Source organism: Anoplolepis gracilipes, chromosome 4 (assembly GCF_047496725.1).
Source record: "Anoplolepis gracilipes chromosome 4, ASM4749672v1, whole genome shotgun sequence".
Lineage (NCBI taxonomy): Eukaryota > Metazoa > Arthropoda > Insecta > Hymenoptera > Formicidae > Anoplolepis > Anoplolepis gracilipes.
In genome coordinates this window covers 11,006,284-11,020,180 of record NC_132973.1, presented here as the reverse complement: position 1 = coordinate 11,020,180, position 13,897 = coordinate 11,006,284, and the positions used below count along the sequence as shown (strand labels likewise).

The following is a 13,897-nucleotide window of genomic DNA, read 5'->3' as shown; positions in this document are numbered from 1 at the left end:
GGTATAAATTTAGCTAAACTCAAATTAATTGTATTTTTAAGAACACGAGATAAAACGACTTGATTTTATTAATCTTTTCCTGCAAAAATATCTTCTATCTTATATAAATTCCGTTAAATATTATCAATATGATCTGACAATTGATTATTGAAGAGGTCGACAGGTAAACAACAGAATAAATATTATAGAACCGATCGTTTAAAAGAAATTATATGCAAGAGAAAGAGAGAGAGAGAGAGAGAGAGTAATAATTTAGCCTTTTACCGTCTAATTTGAAACTTATTAACGTGTTATTAATTAATATTTAATGTTAATTTAATATTTCAAATTAATTCAACTACGAATGTGAAAATTTCTGTTTGTCAGAGCAATCAAATTTAAGTCCTTGGTTGGTGGAAAATGGTTTCTTGCACGCAGTTTCGTGCGGATACAGCCGTAAATGTCCGTGGCTGTTTACGACGTGGTTGGAATTTCAGAATTTCCAGAGCATCTGCAACTCAATGGCAGCTGTTTGCGTACACACCCTTTACCACTTATCTCCGGTGTCTATGACAAACGCGACGATCTACAGACGTCTACAGGCGTCTGGAACATTAAACACTATATCGCGTTCTCGGACAACGAGAATTCTCATTTCAAAAAATTTATAAAAAGATATCTTTACATTCGTCGAGATGTTTGTGAGAGAAACCAAGAGATAATCGACTCTGACGCGCGCACCAGGCATTTTGTGGTGAGCAGATGATGGAACACTGACCGAATATATCAAATTTCTACGTAAAAACAGCCACGAGAAACCCACGCGACAACTTCTGTTTGTTTTCGCGGTCTGATATAAACGTACACGTGGAAAAAACGGCCTTGTTTACTCACACATGCTTTCGTCTACCTGTGAGTACAGGTGGTTGCAAACACAAACCCTATTGTCCAGTTTCTTCCCCTCGTTTTGCTCTTTCCTGCACGATTTTTCTTCCTAGACGAGTATAGGTGCACACGTGTACAGTGCAGTGCCTGATGTTTTGCCACAAGATAAAAATTAATAAAAACTTTTGTTTAGTTAATATTAAAAAACTAATGCTGACTTTAATTCGTATTAATGAAATTCTTTCCCTCATAGTAATTCTTTCTTAATAATCCACAATATATTTATCGCAGAAAAATCTATTATTAAAATTAAAATTGCAAATAACTTAATTGACTTAAATAATTAAATTGTTTAGTTAATATTAAAAAACGAATGCTGACTTCAATTCGTATTAATAAAATTCTTTCCCTCATAGTAATTCTTTCTTAATAATCTACAATATATTTATCACCGAAAAATCTATTATTAAAATTAACATTGCAAATGACTTAATATTGTGGAGTTTAATTAGAAAAATTAACATTACTATTAAGTAATTAAGTTTAATAAACGTTTAATATTATTACAACATTACAACAAAAGAAAAGCAAATGGAATATTTTATTAATAAGATGTTACAGTCCCGAAATTAATAAGAACTTGAACAAAAGATTTTATTACAAATCTGTCATTTTCACATGTGTTATCTATCATTATTTAAACGGGCAATACGCGGTTAGCAACAATCACAACCAACAGCTGATTGACGCTCGGCCGACACGCGGTGCGCTTCCGTTAATTTCGACGCTGGGAAAAAGTCGCGCGGGACGCACCGGTGATTCCGCAAAATTTTTGGGACCTTCCGAGCGGACACAAAATTTGCGGAGAGACAGAGGGGCGGAGAAGGGAGAAGAGAGAGAAATGATCGGCCTGCAGAGATGCGTTCTTTTATATTTTGCACATATGCTGCCCAGGTGCTCGCGCCCGATGGCCAAAGGGTAGAGTTTCGAATTTTCTTACCTTTTTCTTCGCGACTTCTTCGCTCGTTCCATTCGATATTTCTCGCTCTCTTTCTTTCTCCTCGATGGTATCAGCTGTCGATCATCTTTTCACAAGATGCTTTCTTCCGCAGCAATCGTGTCTGCAAACAGAAGCATGGATGGTGAATATTAGTTTAAGAATGCGCAGTGAAAAAAAACGCTAACCCTCAAAAAAATATTTTGCTAATGTAGATAGATTTCTAGATGTCTCAATTAAAATTTATCACTACTTTTTGTATTTGTTGGAATATTGTTTGTCACATATAGAATTTATAGCAGCAATATTCTAGCAATACCTACCTCTAGAAAATTTAGATCTCATTGCCAAATATTAATCACAAATATAATTATCCTTGACTATAGGCCTTAAAGATAGGCATTACAGACAAATTTTCTGTCTAAATTACACTAATATAACAGATATAAATTTCGTCTCTGCCATTAAAGTGTAAAATATATGCAGTATCACAGTATTTGCTAATAATTTATCTGTTTCAGTTAATTTTTTATACCTAGAAAATTTTTGTTCAAGTTGCCAGACCATTTTTTTGAGCGACTACTAAATTCTAAATAAAAAATTATATTTCTTAATTTATAAACGCTGTCGAATATAAATGATATTATAAAATTAATTTAAAAAAAATATAACAGCATAATTTATAAACTCTTCTTTTTTTTTATATTTTTATCAGTTTCTCGCCCAAAAGAATCAAAGAAGAATAAATGAAGAAAACAATAATAATATAAAACGTTTGGCATTTCGAAAAATCGGTCGGCGTACCTCGTGAGCATGCTCTCCATTAGACTGCTCATAACCGTGAAAAATGATCGGGTCAGTAATCGTCTTTAGTACGAGTTAAAGTCGCGGCATTAACTACATCCTGGCGTGGAACCCCTGCAGATAAGTTCCTCCCTAATTTTCGACGATGCTCTGACGTCACGGTGTACTCGGGACCCCGTGTGTTCCGGTCTGCTTGACCAGGACCGGAAGTGGGAGACCGATGGGGAGCGCGGACACTCGAAACTCGAAATCCCCCACGGATATCGATGTTCCCGGGTTTAAACGAGAAGGAAGTCGGCATTTCCTCAGAGATCCAACGGTTATGTCAAGACAAGAGCGAGGGAAACGATTTAGGAGTTGGAGAGCAAAGTGAGTAAAGGTCGAGATTTATCCATAAATATCTATTATAACATGCTGTAAAGATTTAAAAAGCAAATTGCTTAATTTTCTAAATCTTTATAGAAAAAATCACGGGTACATTTCCTATAACAAAGTATGTTCCACATATGGACTGATAATCGTCAGCAATCTCACGAGCTTCGATATATCATGTTGAGAAGCAATTACGGGGCAAAACGCAGCAATAATCAACAATAATAACCGAACGAGCGTGGATATTACGGTGGAAAAATCTCAAGAAGCAATCACAAACCTAATGAGCGTTACGGGCGCTGGCTATAGTTGGTCATGGTGTTCACCTGTCCTGGTGAATGTATAAGAGGACGCGTGATGCGCGTGTGCACGCACACGCGTCCACGCCCAATGCATTGCGCTGCAATGCATTTCTGTAACGGTCAAATTTACCCCCATCATGCGGCCAGCCGTGATATAGCAAAGCATGACTCAACCACGTTGCGTTACAATCCACCCGGTGGATCGCGCGAGATGCTTATAATTGCACGTCTTCGAATCTCGCGGCAGCGTGCGTCACGCTTTATTTCACATATACGTGCACACAGTGGCGCATTATGTTTCTGCTATCCCTCCTTCCCCATATTTGACCATTCATTTGCATATCTCTTTGTCTCGTCCACTCAGACTTGCATGCAGATTATTATAAATGCAAGTAAGTACGTGTATATATATATATCACTTAAATAAAACTTTATATATTTATAGATTTTATTCTATTCACTTTCGAAATAAAAATTGTATCTTGAGGGTAAAATCATTTTTAAGGTAACAATCTTTCTTGATACTTTTCGGTATATTCGACAAGCGTAAAAGAAACAGGTCTTGTCGAGATCGAAAATGCGAATTCATGGTTGAGTGATTGCGCTTACAACACCGGTTTCGTTTTTCCACGAAATCGAGTGAAATCGCAATCTCATCAATTTGTGATGAAAGAAGATTTCAAAGAAACTAAAATTTACACGTGAGAGTCAAAGGTGACCTTAGTTTGGTCTTCCCGGGTTACACTTTGAATGCCCTCTATAGAATGGGCGACCCCATTTCATTGAATCACGTTGACCTGTTACATAATATCTGGTGTCCGCGCAAAATGTATAGAAAACACAATAAAAAAAAATATAAATTTATATGGTTAAGATATTAATTCGCGTTAATACGGTCAGTTCAAAGGCGATTCAATAAGTAAATTTAATAACGCAAAATAAAAATCAAGGATCTTGATTTAATGAAAAGAAAAAAAATTTTAAATCAGTTGTATGATTCTTTGATATGATAAGTCTAATAATATGAAAACCGCATGATTACGGTTATTACATTGGTCTGTATTTCGTAAGTCACGTCTATCCAAAAGTTCTATGTGCTTGAGAAAGCGATTGGCGGCGACTCGAAGAGCGATTTTCTACCCGGGACTTGCTTCCACTCTGCTCTCTCCCTCTCATTCTCCGGCTGCTCCACCTGCTCGGACGACCGTTTTTTCTTCTTGCTACAGAACACCCGACTTCCCGCAAAAATGCTCGAGGCAGAATCGTGCTAACAATTGGATGAATTGTCCTGCAGTCTCATTGATTACGCACTCTTTACGTTCGCGCGATCTAAATCATTGCTCTATAAACTTTTCTCAAAAATATAACTCAATTTCTAAATTCATTAATCTTTTCAAAGAAAGACGATACACTTTTTATAATAGCTTCATATATATATATATATATATATATATATATATATATATATATATATATATATAGTTTCGAATTATATCTAATATTTGATCATAAAGTATTTGTAAAAGGCTAAATAAAATTATATTGTAGTAACAAATTTGAAGACGTATGTAAAGAGACAATTAAAAACGTATGAAATATATACGGGCAGGTATAAATTATTTTTCATCTAATGCAAGAGATTTTTAAAGAAGCAAATTGAAGTAAAACTGACGATCAAGTAATTTGCGAGAAGATAAATATTCTCTTCGCGCATTTTTCAACGATCGATCCAGATGCAATAGCGTAATCCGGAAAGAAATTAGATGGAAGAAAAAAGAGATGTACGAGAGAGCGTCGAATCGCATCGCGATCGTGATCGTGATCGTTCTATACGTCGCGCTACTTAGAAAAAAAGGCAAAAGGTACGCTCCATGGCGCGCGCGATCTTTCCTACCATAAGGCTGAGAGATCGCTTAGCATAATCCGTTGGACGGTTTCGAGGTTGAGAACGATGGTGAGGGTACACGTGGAGATTGCACGCACCAGAGAGAGAACGCGCGCACGGATGTCATGGTGCGCGCAACGAGGACGCTGCTAGAGACAATTCGCGCCATTTTTACTGCGCAACCAGCACGGCGCACCAATCAGATTTAAATTTGAACACCCGGTAGTGGGGACTACCGGACCTCGTGGCTTTGCTCAAGCTCAAACGGATCCGAGCAGACTCACTCCACTCTCCATTCCGAACGATTCTACCAGAACGAGTTTGACCGTCATACGGTGAAGATCAAGGTTGGTTGGTTGGTTGGTTGGTTGGTTGGTTGGTTGGTTGGGTTTGGGGCAGACATCGCGCAAGAGTGAGCGTCAAGAATCGAAGAGGAAACTTCACAGAAAAGTTCAACGCCGCTGCGGAATTTACGTTATCGAAAATTCTTCTGTCCTTCCGGAAGACGTTAAACGGAAGGCACGAGAAGAATCGACGTTCTGTAGTATCGTATTTGCTACAATAAAGTGCGGAGAGCGCGAAGTAATCTCGAATTGAACGCAAGTTGTCGGAAATCCATTACGCACCGGTGAAATACGCAAGAAGAATGCTGGCAGCTTCAATCTGTTGCGAAATCTATTACATGGTGTTACCCAACACGACCATGACCTCGCGAGTACCACGCTGCCTCTTTGGCAAGCCGGACCCGCGGGAAACCATGGAGATGGTGCAGGAAGCGCTAGACGCCGAGAGGAGCAAATTCGCCAAGAGATGGGGAGTGGATCCCTGTTCCGAGGACAAGGAGAATAATTACCAGAGGCGGAACAACGAGAAGAGCGAGCCGTCGACTAACAAAAAGCGAAGCAATCCATATTCAAGGCAGACCAGCATTCACGGTGAGCAACATTTCTCTCGCGAAATATCAACGCGGATTTTATTGATAAACTTGATGGAAGTTAGTCGAATATTCATATATGGTCGGGGTATATATGCACGAGTCGCGAAGGGTGTTTGATAAATATTTCCTTGAGACAATGAAAAATATATCAGAATGCATGTATCGTACGCAAAAAAGTTCGTCTTTTTATGACTCTTTTAATTAATACCGTCTTTTTGGATTTAATGCGCCGAGCTAAAAATATCTCTTACACATAACTCAATATATGGCATGGCATTATAATGTTCCTTGAGATGAAAACTGAATTATGCAACTGAATTGCATTCGTGATTCTAGTATAATAGCAATTCTCTACAGAGTTGCGACTTGTAATAAATTAAAAAAAAGCCAAATTTGATGTTAAAATTAGTCCGTTCTACAATTAATAATCTACCGTTTAGCTCATTGAAGGATGCTGTAATGAGAGCGTAAAATAACGTAAATCTGTCGCTTATGGCGTCATAGAACCGCGATTTTTTGGCGGGAAAGTCATGTCGAAGAAGAAAGGGAAGTTGGACGCGCAGGCGCGGCCTGGTCGCGTGGCTTCGACCTGTTTTCTTATTCCAAGTTCGTCACATCTTGCCTTTTCTCCTCCTCCTCCAGCTTCTATATAGCTATATCCCTCGCCTGAGTACTCCCGGCTACCGTCTTACGCTCTCCGTTCTTTCGGAGAACCTTTCATCCTGTTAGGCTATTCGTTTCTTACGCTAGAAGCACGCGTCGTAAACGAGATCCGTTATGGAGATAATCTAGGTCTTAAACTAAAAATTTCTCAAACTATTTCGTAATTTATCTTTTCAACTCATTTATTTTTAGACCTTATCTTTAGAAACTCATGTTGTGTTTTTTTTAATTATTTATGAAATATAAATCATTTCTATAAACTTTATATCTTTATGAGCTTTTTGATTCAGATTAGTGTAATAAATATAATTTATTGTTTGCATAGGTTCAATTGCAATGATAAATGCAATATGGTCTGTGAATTACAGAAAATAGGAAAAAGAAAAAGATTTTTAATAATTTTTGAAATTATTTACAAAATGTAAATAAATAAATAATTTTTACAAAATAAATAGTTTCTTAGAAAATTGAATAAAGTATATATTTAAAACCAACTGTGATATATTTCAATATATTAAATTTTAAATAATAATAGTTAACAATTATAATTTTTTTATTTAGAAAATCCAACTGTGTATCCAACTGTGATATATTTCAATATATTAAATTTTGAATAATAATAGTTAACAATTATAATTTTTTTATTTAGAAAATGCAATTTATAACGAATGCAACTTGATTTTTTTTTCATAATTTCGTCGTATTCGAAGAACATCCACTAGTTGCTAGGCAATATCTATCGAATATCTAAAAAAAAAAAATACTCGAGTTATCAGAAAAGATAAGTGGACATGTGTACGTGTATGATCGCGTGAGAAACTTTAGTTGCTAGTCGCATTCTACGATTAGTACGCGGCATAATAACGCAGTTAGGGAAGGAACGTCGTGATCGAGAATGAATCACGACTATGAGTCATGCGTTCAAGAGACGACCGACGTAAAATACCTTCAAGGGTCCTGTCATGCATCATCGAAGGGCCCTGATTTCCAAGGAGTAAAAGAAAGCCGCGATTGCATTCCTTGGATTCCTCCAGCATGACATACCTATGCTTGCTATTTAATCTAATCGTATGAATATTTATGCACAATGGATAATATCCTTTTTCGACCAAGTGCAAAACTTTTGCATGCAAGATAAACAGATAAACGTATCTTACATTTTTTATCTGAGATAATAATCCGAAAAAAATTTTTATTCTTTCATAAAAATAATTTTTATACTATCATAAAAAATATATATAATGACTACAATATTTTCGTTTTGAAATATATAGGCATTCGAAGTGGTTCGCTGGATAAAAGAATGGTCGATAGGTTGAAACACGTGTGCAAGATAATCGTAGCGCGCGCGAGGGAGAAAGATTAATTTTCTCAACTTCGAAAGAGATCCTGCGTCTATTTGCACTGATAATCCCCTGCCACGATGACTCCTTGGACTGGAACGCGACGACCCTCGAAAATTCAACGGAGCGGGACGGTGCAACCAGCACCTCTTTTTCCACCAACACCTGTTAGCCCTTGCTATATGGGCCCATGACGACTGGAACGTCTTTTCCCACGATTAAATCAGACCCCGCGAACACGCGATATCGTGTCGCGCGGGGCCTTTCGAAGGTCGCGCGGGGCCTTTCGAAGGTCGCGCGTCACCTGCTGGAACAAGTTGCATTTGATGCGAATACGACAAGGACTGGACATACATTAATTTCACTAACTCCTCCGCTTATTAACATTTTCACAGATTGATGAAAATTACATTTACTAATTTAACATAAAGTACGACACTGTTTTTATATTTTATTTGATTCTTAACATTGTCCTGAGTTTCCTTTCTTGTATTTTTAATCCAAGATAAAATACGTTTGACCAAAATAATTCTACATCTATACAAAATAAACATAAAAAAGAAAAATTTGGATTCTCTAATATATATCTATTCGGCTGAAATCGCACGAGTAACGGAAAAGATAAAAAAGTGTTCTCTATTTTCTTTTAAGATTAACGGGAGAAAAAAAAAATAAGCGCATCGTATCGTAGAAACGAGGACTGTAGATCGCGGTATTATTTTCCACGTGGAATAGAAAACCTTTGACATTGTCAATCGTCGAGAAATCAACAAAAGATCCTTTCGATCGCGACTGGAAAGTAGACTCTCCGTCTCCCGCAAAATCGGAGATGCCTTGGAGAGGATTTCGAAAAAGATCTTTCCTTTGGGTGAAAAACGCATTAGAAGGAGAAGCCGTTCGGATCTGCGAACAATAGGAAAACTTTTGAACCAGAATCTCGTTCGAGACATATGGACAGGTAAACGTCCAGGTAAAGTTGAGCCTTCCACGCATCTAGGAGCTACTTCGCGGCACGTTGAGGCGTGGAAACAGATGTTGACAAGCGGAATCGTGAATACGAGCAAAGAAAAGGAGAAGAGAGAATAAACGTTGATCGAGGAAGAGCTCGGTTTCGCGCGCCATATGGTAAAAGAGCGCCATTGCCAAAAGAGAGAAGCGCGAAGAGAAAGGATCATGTCCTCGACATATGGCTATTGCGTGGATTTTTTTTCGACCTTTCCCTCATCGATTTGTCGGATCGAATCGCGCTCCGATTCGTTATATCGTTTCGCAAACGCTAATAATTTAATATTTGGACCGAATGAGAATAATCGATTAAATCGCAGTCCTTGTAAGAAAAAAATGATTTTCAAATTGCTCAAGAAGATTATGGATTTTACGATATCCTATTTTATAACTTTATCCATATATTATATACGTATGATACAAGCGATCACCTTCCTTCATCATACATTTGATTATTTATTTCATAAAGTTTTATAACAAAATGTATACGTCTTATATTCGTCCTATTTTTATTATATTATCGAAAGAACAAGGAGACTTTACTTTCAGAATTGGTACCGTTAACATTAAGTCGCACCTGTCAGTAGTCAGTCAGAAAAAGAGAGGAAAATCGAATAAAAAGGAACGAGGGTAGGATGCTCAGGTGGTTACCTGATCGAAAGTAGGGTGTCCCTAAGACGATTCCTGACGTGTGTAGTCTTTGTTGTGGAAATTTCGTGCTTCTCCCTCGCACGATGCTTCTATACAGGTTTACGCGAGGCAATGACGTCGAGATGACCCGATCGATCCGCTAAAGTTCATACACCGCCATGGAATCTTAAATATATTCGTTACGGGAAGTCTCACGTGTGTTCACTCACAAAGATATCTATTCACGCCGCGTGAAACGTACCGAATGAATAGAACGAATGCTCTTATATTGTGTCTCACAAAGTTTTGTTTTTATACAATATATATTATACTATTATTGTTACGACTTCTCTCTCGTGACACGACGTTTCAATAACATTCGTCATTTACATTCAATACCGTTTAATATTTTTGTTACAGATTACTGGCGAGCTCGAAAAATATGTGACGCAAATAAAAAGCCTTTGACGACTTCGGTGGACGTGACAAAGCAACAAAATGTGGAATCGTCGAAAACAACGAAGACGTCTACTACGACAGCGACGATAACGAAAACTACGTAGAATATAACGTCGAATCAAAAACGATCGTATATCCTTAGATCCCGTGCATACGTATAGTTTTCTCTTATTTCACTGCAGTGACAAAAAAAAAACTATCCTGTTAACTTGAATGTGATTCCTCGAATGACAAAAAAAATTGCTTGCGAGCAATCAGCTCTCTTTCTCTTACGAAAATATTTAAAAAATTAATATATTATTATTATTATTATATAAAATATTAGAATTATATTTCAAGATTATAGAGAGAGAGAGAGAAAAAAATTAGGTAATATAAAATTTAAAATATATATCATATTTTGCAGAATGATTCGAGTAATTAAATATAAGCGTAAACTGTGCGTATGCATGGCACATAAACAATCATTTTAGTAGAACAGACATTATCTGCGCTATCAAATGTTGTATATTTATTCTTTTTCGCGTCCTTCAAGCATTATTATCATTGAACAATTATTGGAGTAATTTTCTGTAGTATTAATTGTGACGGACGTATTAATTAATTTTTGTAAATAATTCGTCAGGTGATTTATTGGAGGTTTTTAGGATGGACTTATTGTCATAAGAATCGCCATATCGTCTAATTAGAATTTTTACAATTAATGAATGATGTCTTTAGCGAACCGATCGAAGGTGTCTCTCGTGAAAGTTCCACTCGCGATTTATCGACACAGTTTTTAACAAATTCCTCACATTAAAGATTTTTTTAATGGCGAAGGTCCATCGGAAGCTTAAAACGGTTGATTCCTCGAGGAAGCAACAATGCAGCGCCTCCAAAGACTAATTGATTATAAACATCAACGCATTTCTCTTCGTACTCTCGTCGCACGAGAGATAGGGGAAAGTCCTATGTACATTTCGTTTTAGAATTAGAACACACCTCTAGTCATCTAGTCATTTAAGCGAATAATAAACTATCGTGCTTTCATTTCTACCTATTGTTGTTATTTTTTTCTTACCCTAACATTTTCTAATATATATTTTAAGAATATCATATTAGAAAATGTTTTAAAAATGTTATATCAAGACATATATGCTTTAATTTGAAAAAAATAAACTGATAATTCTGATAAATATATCTCTTACTAATTAAAAATGATTATTATATAATTCTATAATGTTATGTAATCTATTCACTTTCTCTATTCTCCTATTTAATCGATGTATACTGAAATTTTAAAATTATAATTTTTCGCATAATTACGGCATCTTGTACATATCTTGTATACATCTCTTGATTATTTTAATTAATACTATAAAATTAATTTAACAAGTAGAAGTTTAATCGATTAAAGCAATAGTTATTTCGCCATATTCAGCAGTTAGTAATATTTATTACTCTCGTATTACTATTTCAAGTCTTTTAAATTAATAATATGTTACGTAAACGTTAAAAAACGGCAGGCGAATCGAAATTATCTGATGATCCATCGACACATTTTAAGGGAAATGACACGTGGAGAATGAGTCAAAATCGTCAAAAATTAGACAGCTGAGCAGCACGAATCGCGTTTTGTAACGAACATTCTAATATATCCACCTGGACGCGTGCTATGGTGGTCCTGATACGCGTATGGGGGTGAACTACAGGGTGACACAAAAACCATGACTATTATCCCTACATACGCACGTAATTTATATTACACTAGTCTCAAACTTAATTACGATAAAATTATATAATAAATATGAAAATATCTGAATGACATAAATAATGAAAAAATATTGGAAATTTAATTCGTGCTAATTTTGAAAGAAAAGATATCGTTATATAAAGTACAAATATATAATAAAGATAATATACACTAGATATAAATGTAATAAAGATATATACACAAAATCTTCAATAAATATCTATTATTCTTTGGTAAAGAATATTTATGTATATTTATGTAGCAAAGCAACATAATTTTAAAACGTATAATAACAAAACGAAGCAACATTTTCAACGGTACCCCATATAGGTGGGTAGTTTATACTTATCTGTACGATGATACGATGCATGGGGGTGACTCGGCGCGGTTGCTATATGGTTAATTATAATGCATGATGCACCGTGGGGTCTTCCAACTATAGGGGAACTACGCAAAGGGAAGCAGCTGGTTCATGGTTTTAATGGCTGTCATCCTAGCTAGTCATTTCGATGGTAACTAATACGATGCCCCTCTCAAACGCGGAACCATACTTGCGTTAAATCGAATATCGACGAAATATTATTGCGTAAATGAATTTTCGAACGTTATATACATATATATTGCAATGGATATTCGATTAGCATTCACCGAGCGATTAATGACAAATCACTGAAATTACTGCGAATTATATATATGCATATTTTTCAAAAAGTTTCGAGTAATGTCTTTTTTAACTAGCAATTTTAATTGTCTTTCTTCAGGGTGTTCTCTATTTTAATCCATTATCAGATAATACGATTGCATAAATATATAAATATAACTTAAAAATTATGGATAGAATATTATCCAAATTCTGTGATGTAAATTGTCTGTAGAATATGTTTTAAGCATTTTAAAAGTCGAAAGTTTCCTTCATTCAACCGAGTAGTAGAACATATCCAGGTGTACGATTGAAATACGTTTAATGGATATCTATCATCGATACACGTGTAACGCGCCCCACTATAGACTTAATTGATTGAATTAGCTGTAGAACTAGTTTACATCAGGGACAGCACCTGATCGTAACAAAGTTACGGACGGATCAACTTTGACAAATCGACAACCAAACCATCTATCAAATAATTCTTTTAATACATACAAAGTTCTATCAATCATTTTTTAGATTTATACTTTTAATAATCGAAATATTTAAGTGTATCTAACACTGATGGAGCAAGCAAAGGTTTTTTTTTTTCGGACAATAAAATGCATTTCGCACGTACGAGTATATATAAGGCCTTTTTCTTCTGTTAATATTTTTTTGTAAGTAGGACAACTGCTAGTGGAAAAAAACTTCTCGTATATTTTCCGATTCAATTTATAATAAAAAAAAAACCTAGACAAGCTAGAAAAGAATGCAAGATTTGCACTCAATCTCATCCATCTTGAAAATGTCGTGTATTACAATAATCGTATGATAAATCACCGATAATGGTTCTCGTATATTATTTGTTTTTTTTAACAAATCTCAAATTGTACCTACCGCATTCGGCTAATGTCGAAAATTTCAACGGTTCGTTCTTTCCCGTGAAAAACTTTAACTGTCATTCGCGTCCAGACAACCGGGTGGCAAGAAAGCGCGTGTCGGCAGTGGCGATAAATTACAATCTTTCCGGTGGATCAGGGCGGCCCTAAATGAGAAGGGTGAACGTCCGCGATCGAAGACCACCAAATGATGTCCACAATGGCCAAAACGAACTCGCCCAGTAGCATTTCACTTTTTAACGGTAGCACGCGCCCCATCCGCGCCCCCCCCCCCTTCCGCGTGTCCTCCGTATATTAACTAATACTTTGTAAACACGCACGCTTGAAAAGGGTCCAGCCGGCAGTTTTAATTAAAGGACATTCATATCGAGAGGCCC

The 13,897-nt window shown here is 36.2% G+C and overlaps 1 protein-coding gene across 2 annotated transcripts; it reads left to right on the top strand.

Annotated features, from left to right (window-relative positions):
- The first annotated feature begins 5,502 nt into the window (after positions 1-5,502).
- Positions 5,503-11,280, top strand: LOC140664512 (uncharacterized). Of its 2 annotated transcripts, none has more exons than XM_072889668.1 (2): positions 5,503-6,159; positions 8,099-9,037. In XM_072889668.1, the coding sequence occupies exons 1-2, from the start codon at positions 5,871-5,873 to the stop codon at positions 8,188-8,190; spliced, it is 381 nt and encodes a 126-aa protein (XP_072745769.1). In that variant the 5' UTR covers positions 5,503-5,870; the 3' UTR covers positions 8,191-9,037. The 2 variants fall into 2 exon arrangements, with proteins under 2 accessions (XP_072745769.1, XP_072745768.1); XM_072889667.1 differs by lacking the exon at positions 8,099-9,037 and adding an exon at positions 10,223-11,280 and having other exon boundaries at positions 5,505-6,159.
- The last annotated feature ends 2,617 nt before the right edge of the window (positions 11,281-13,897 follow it).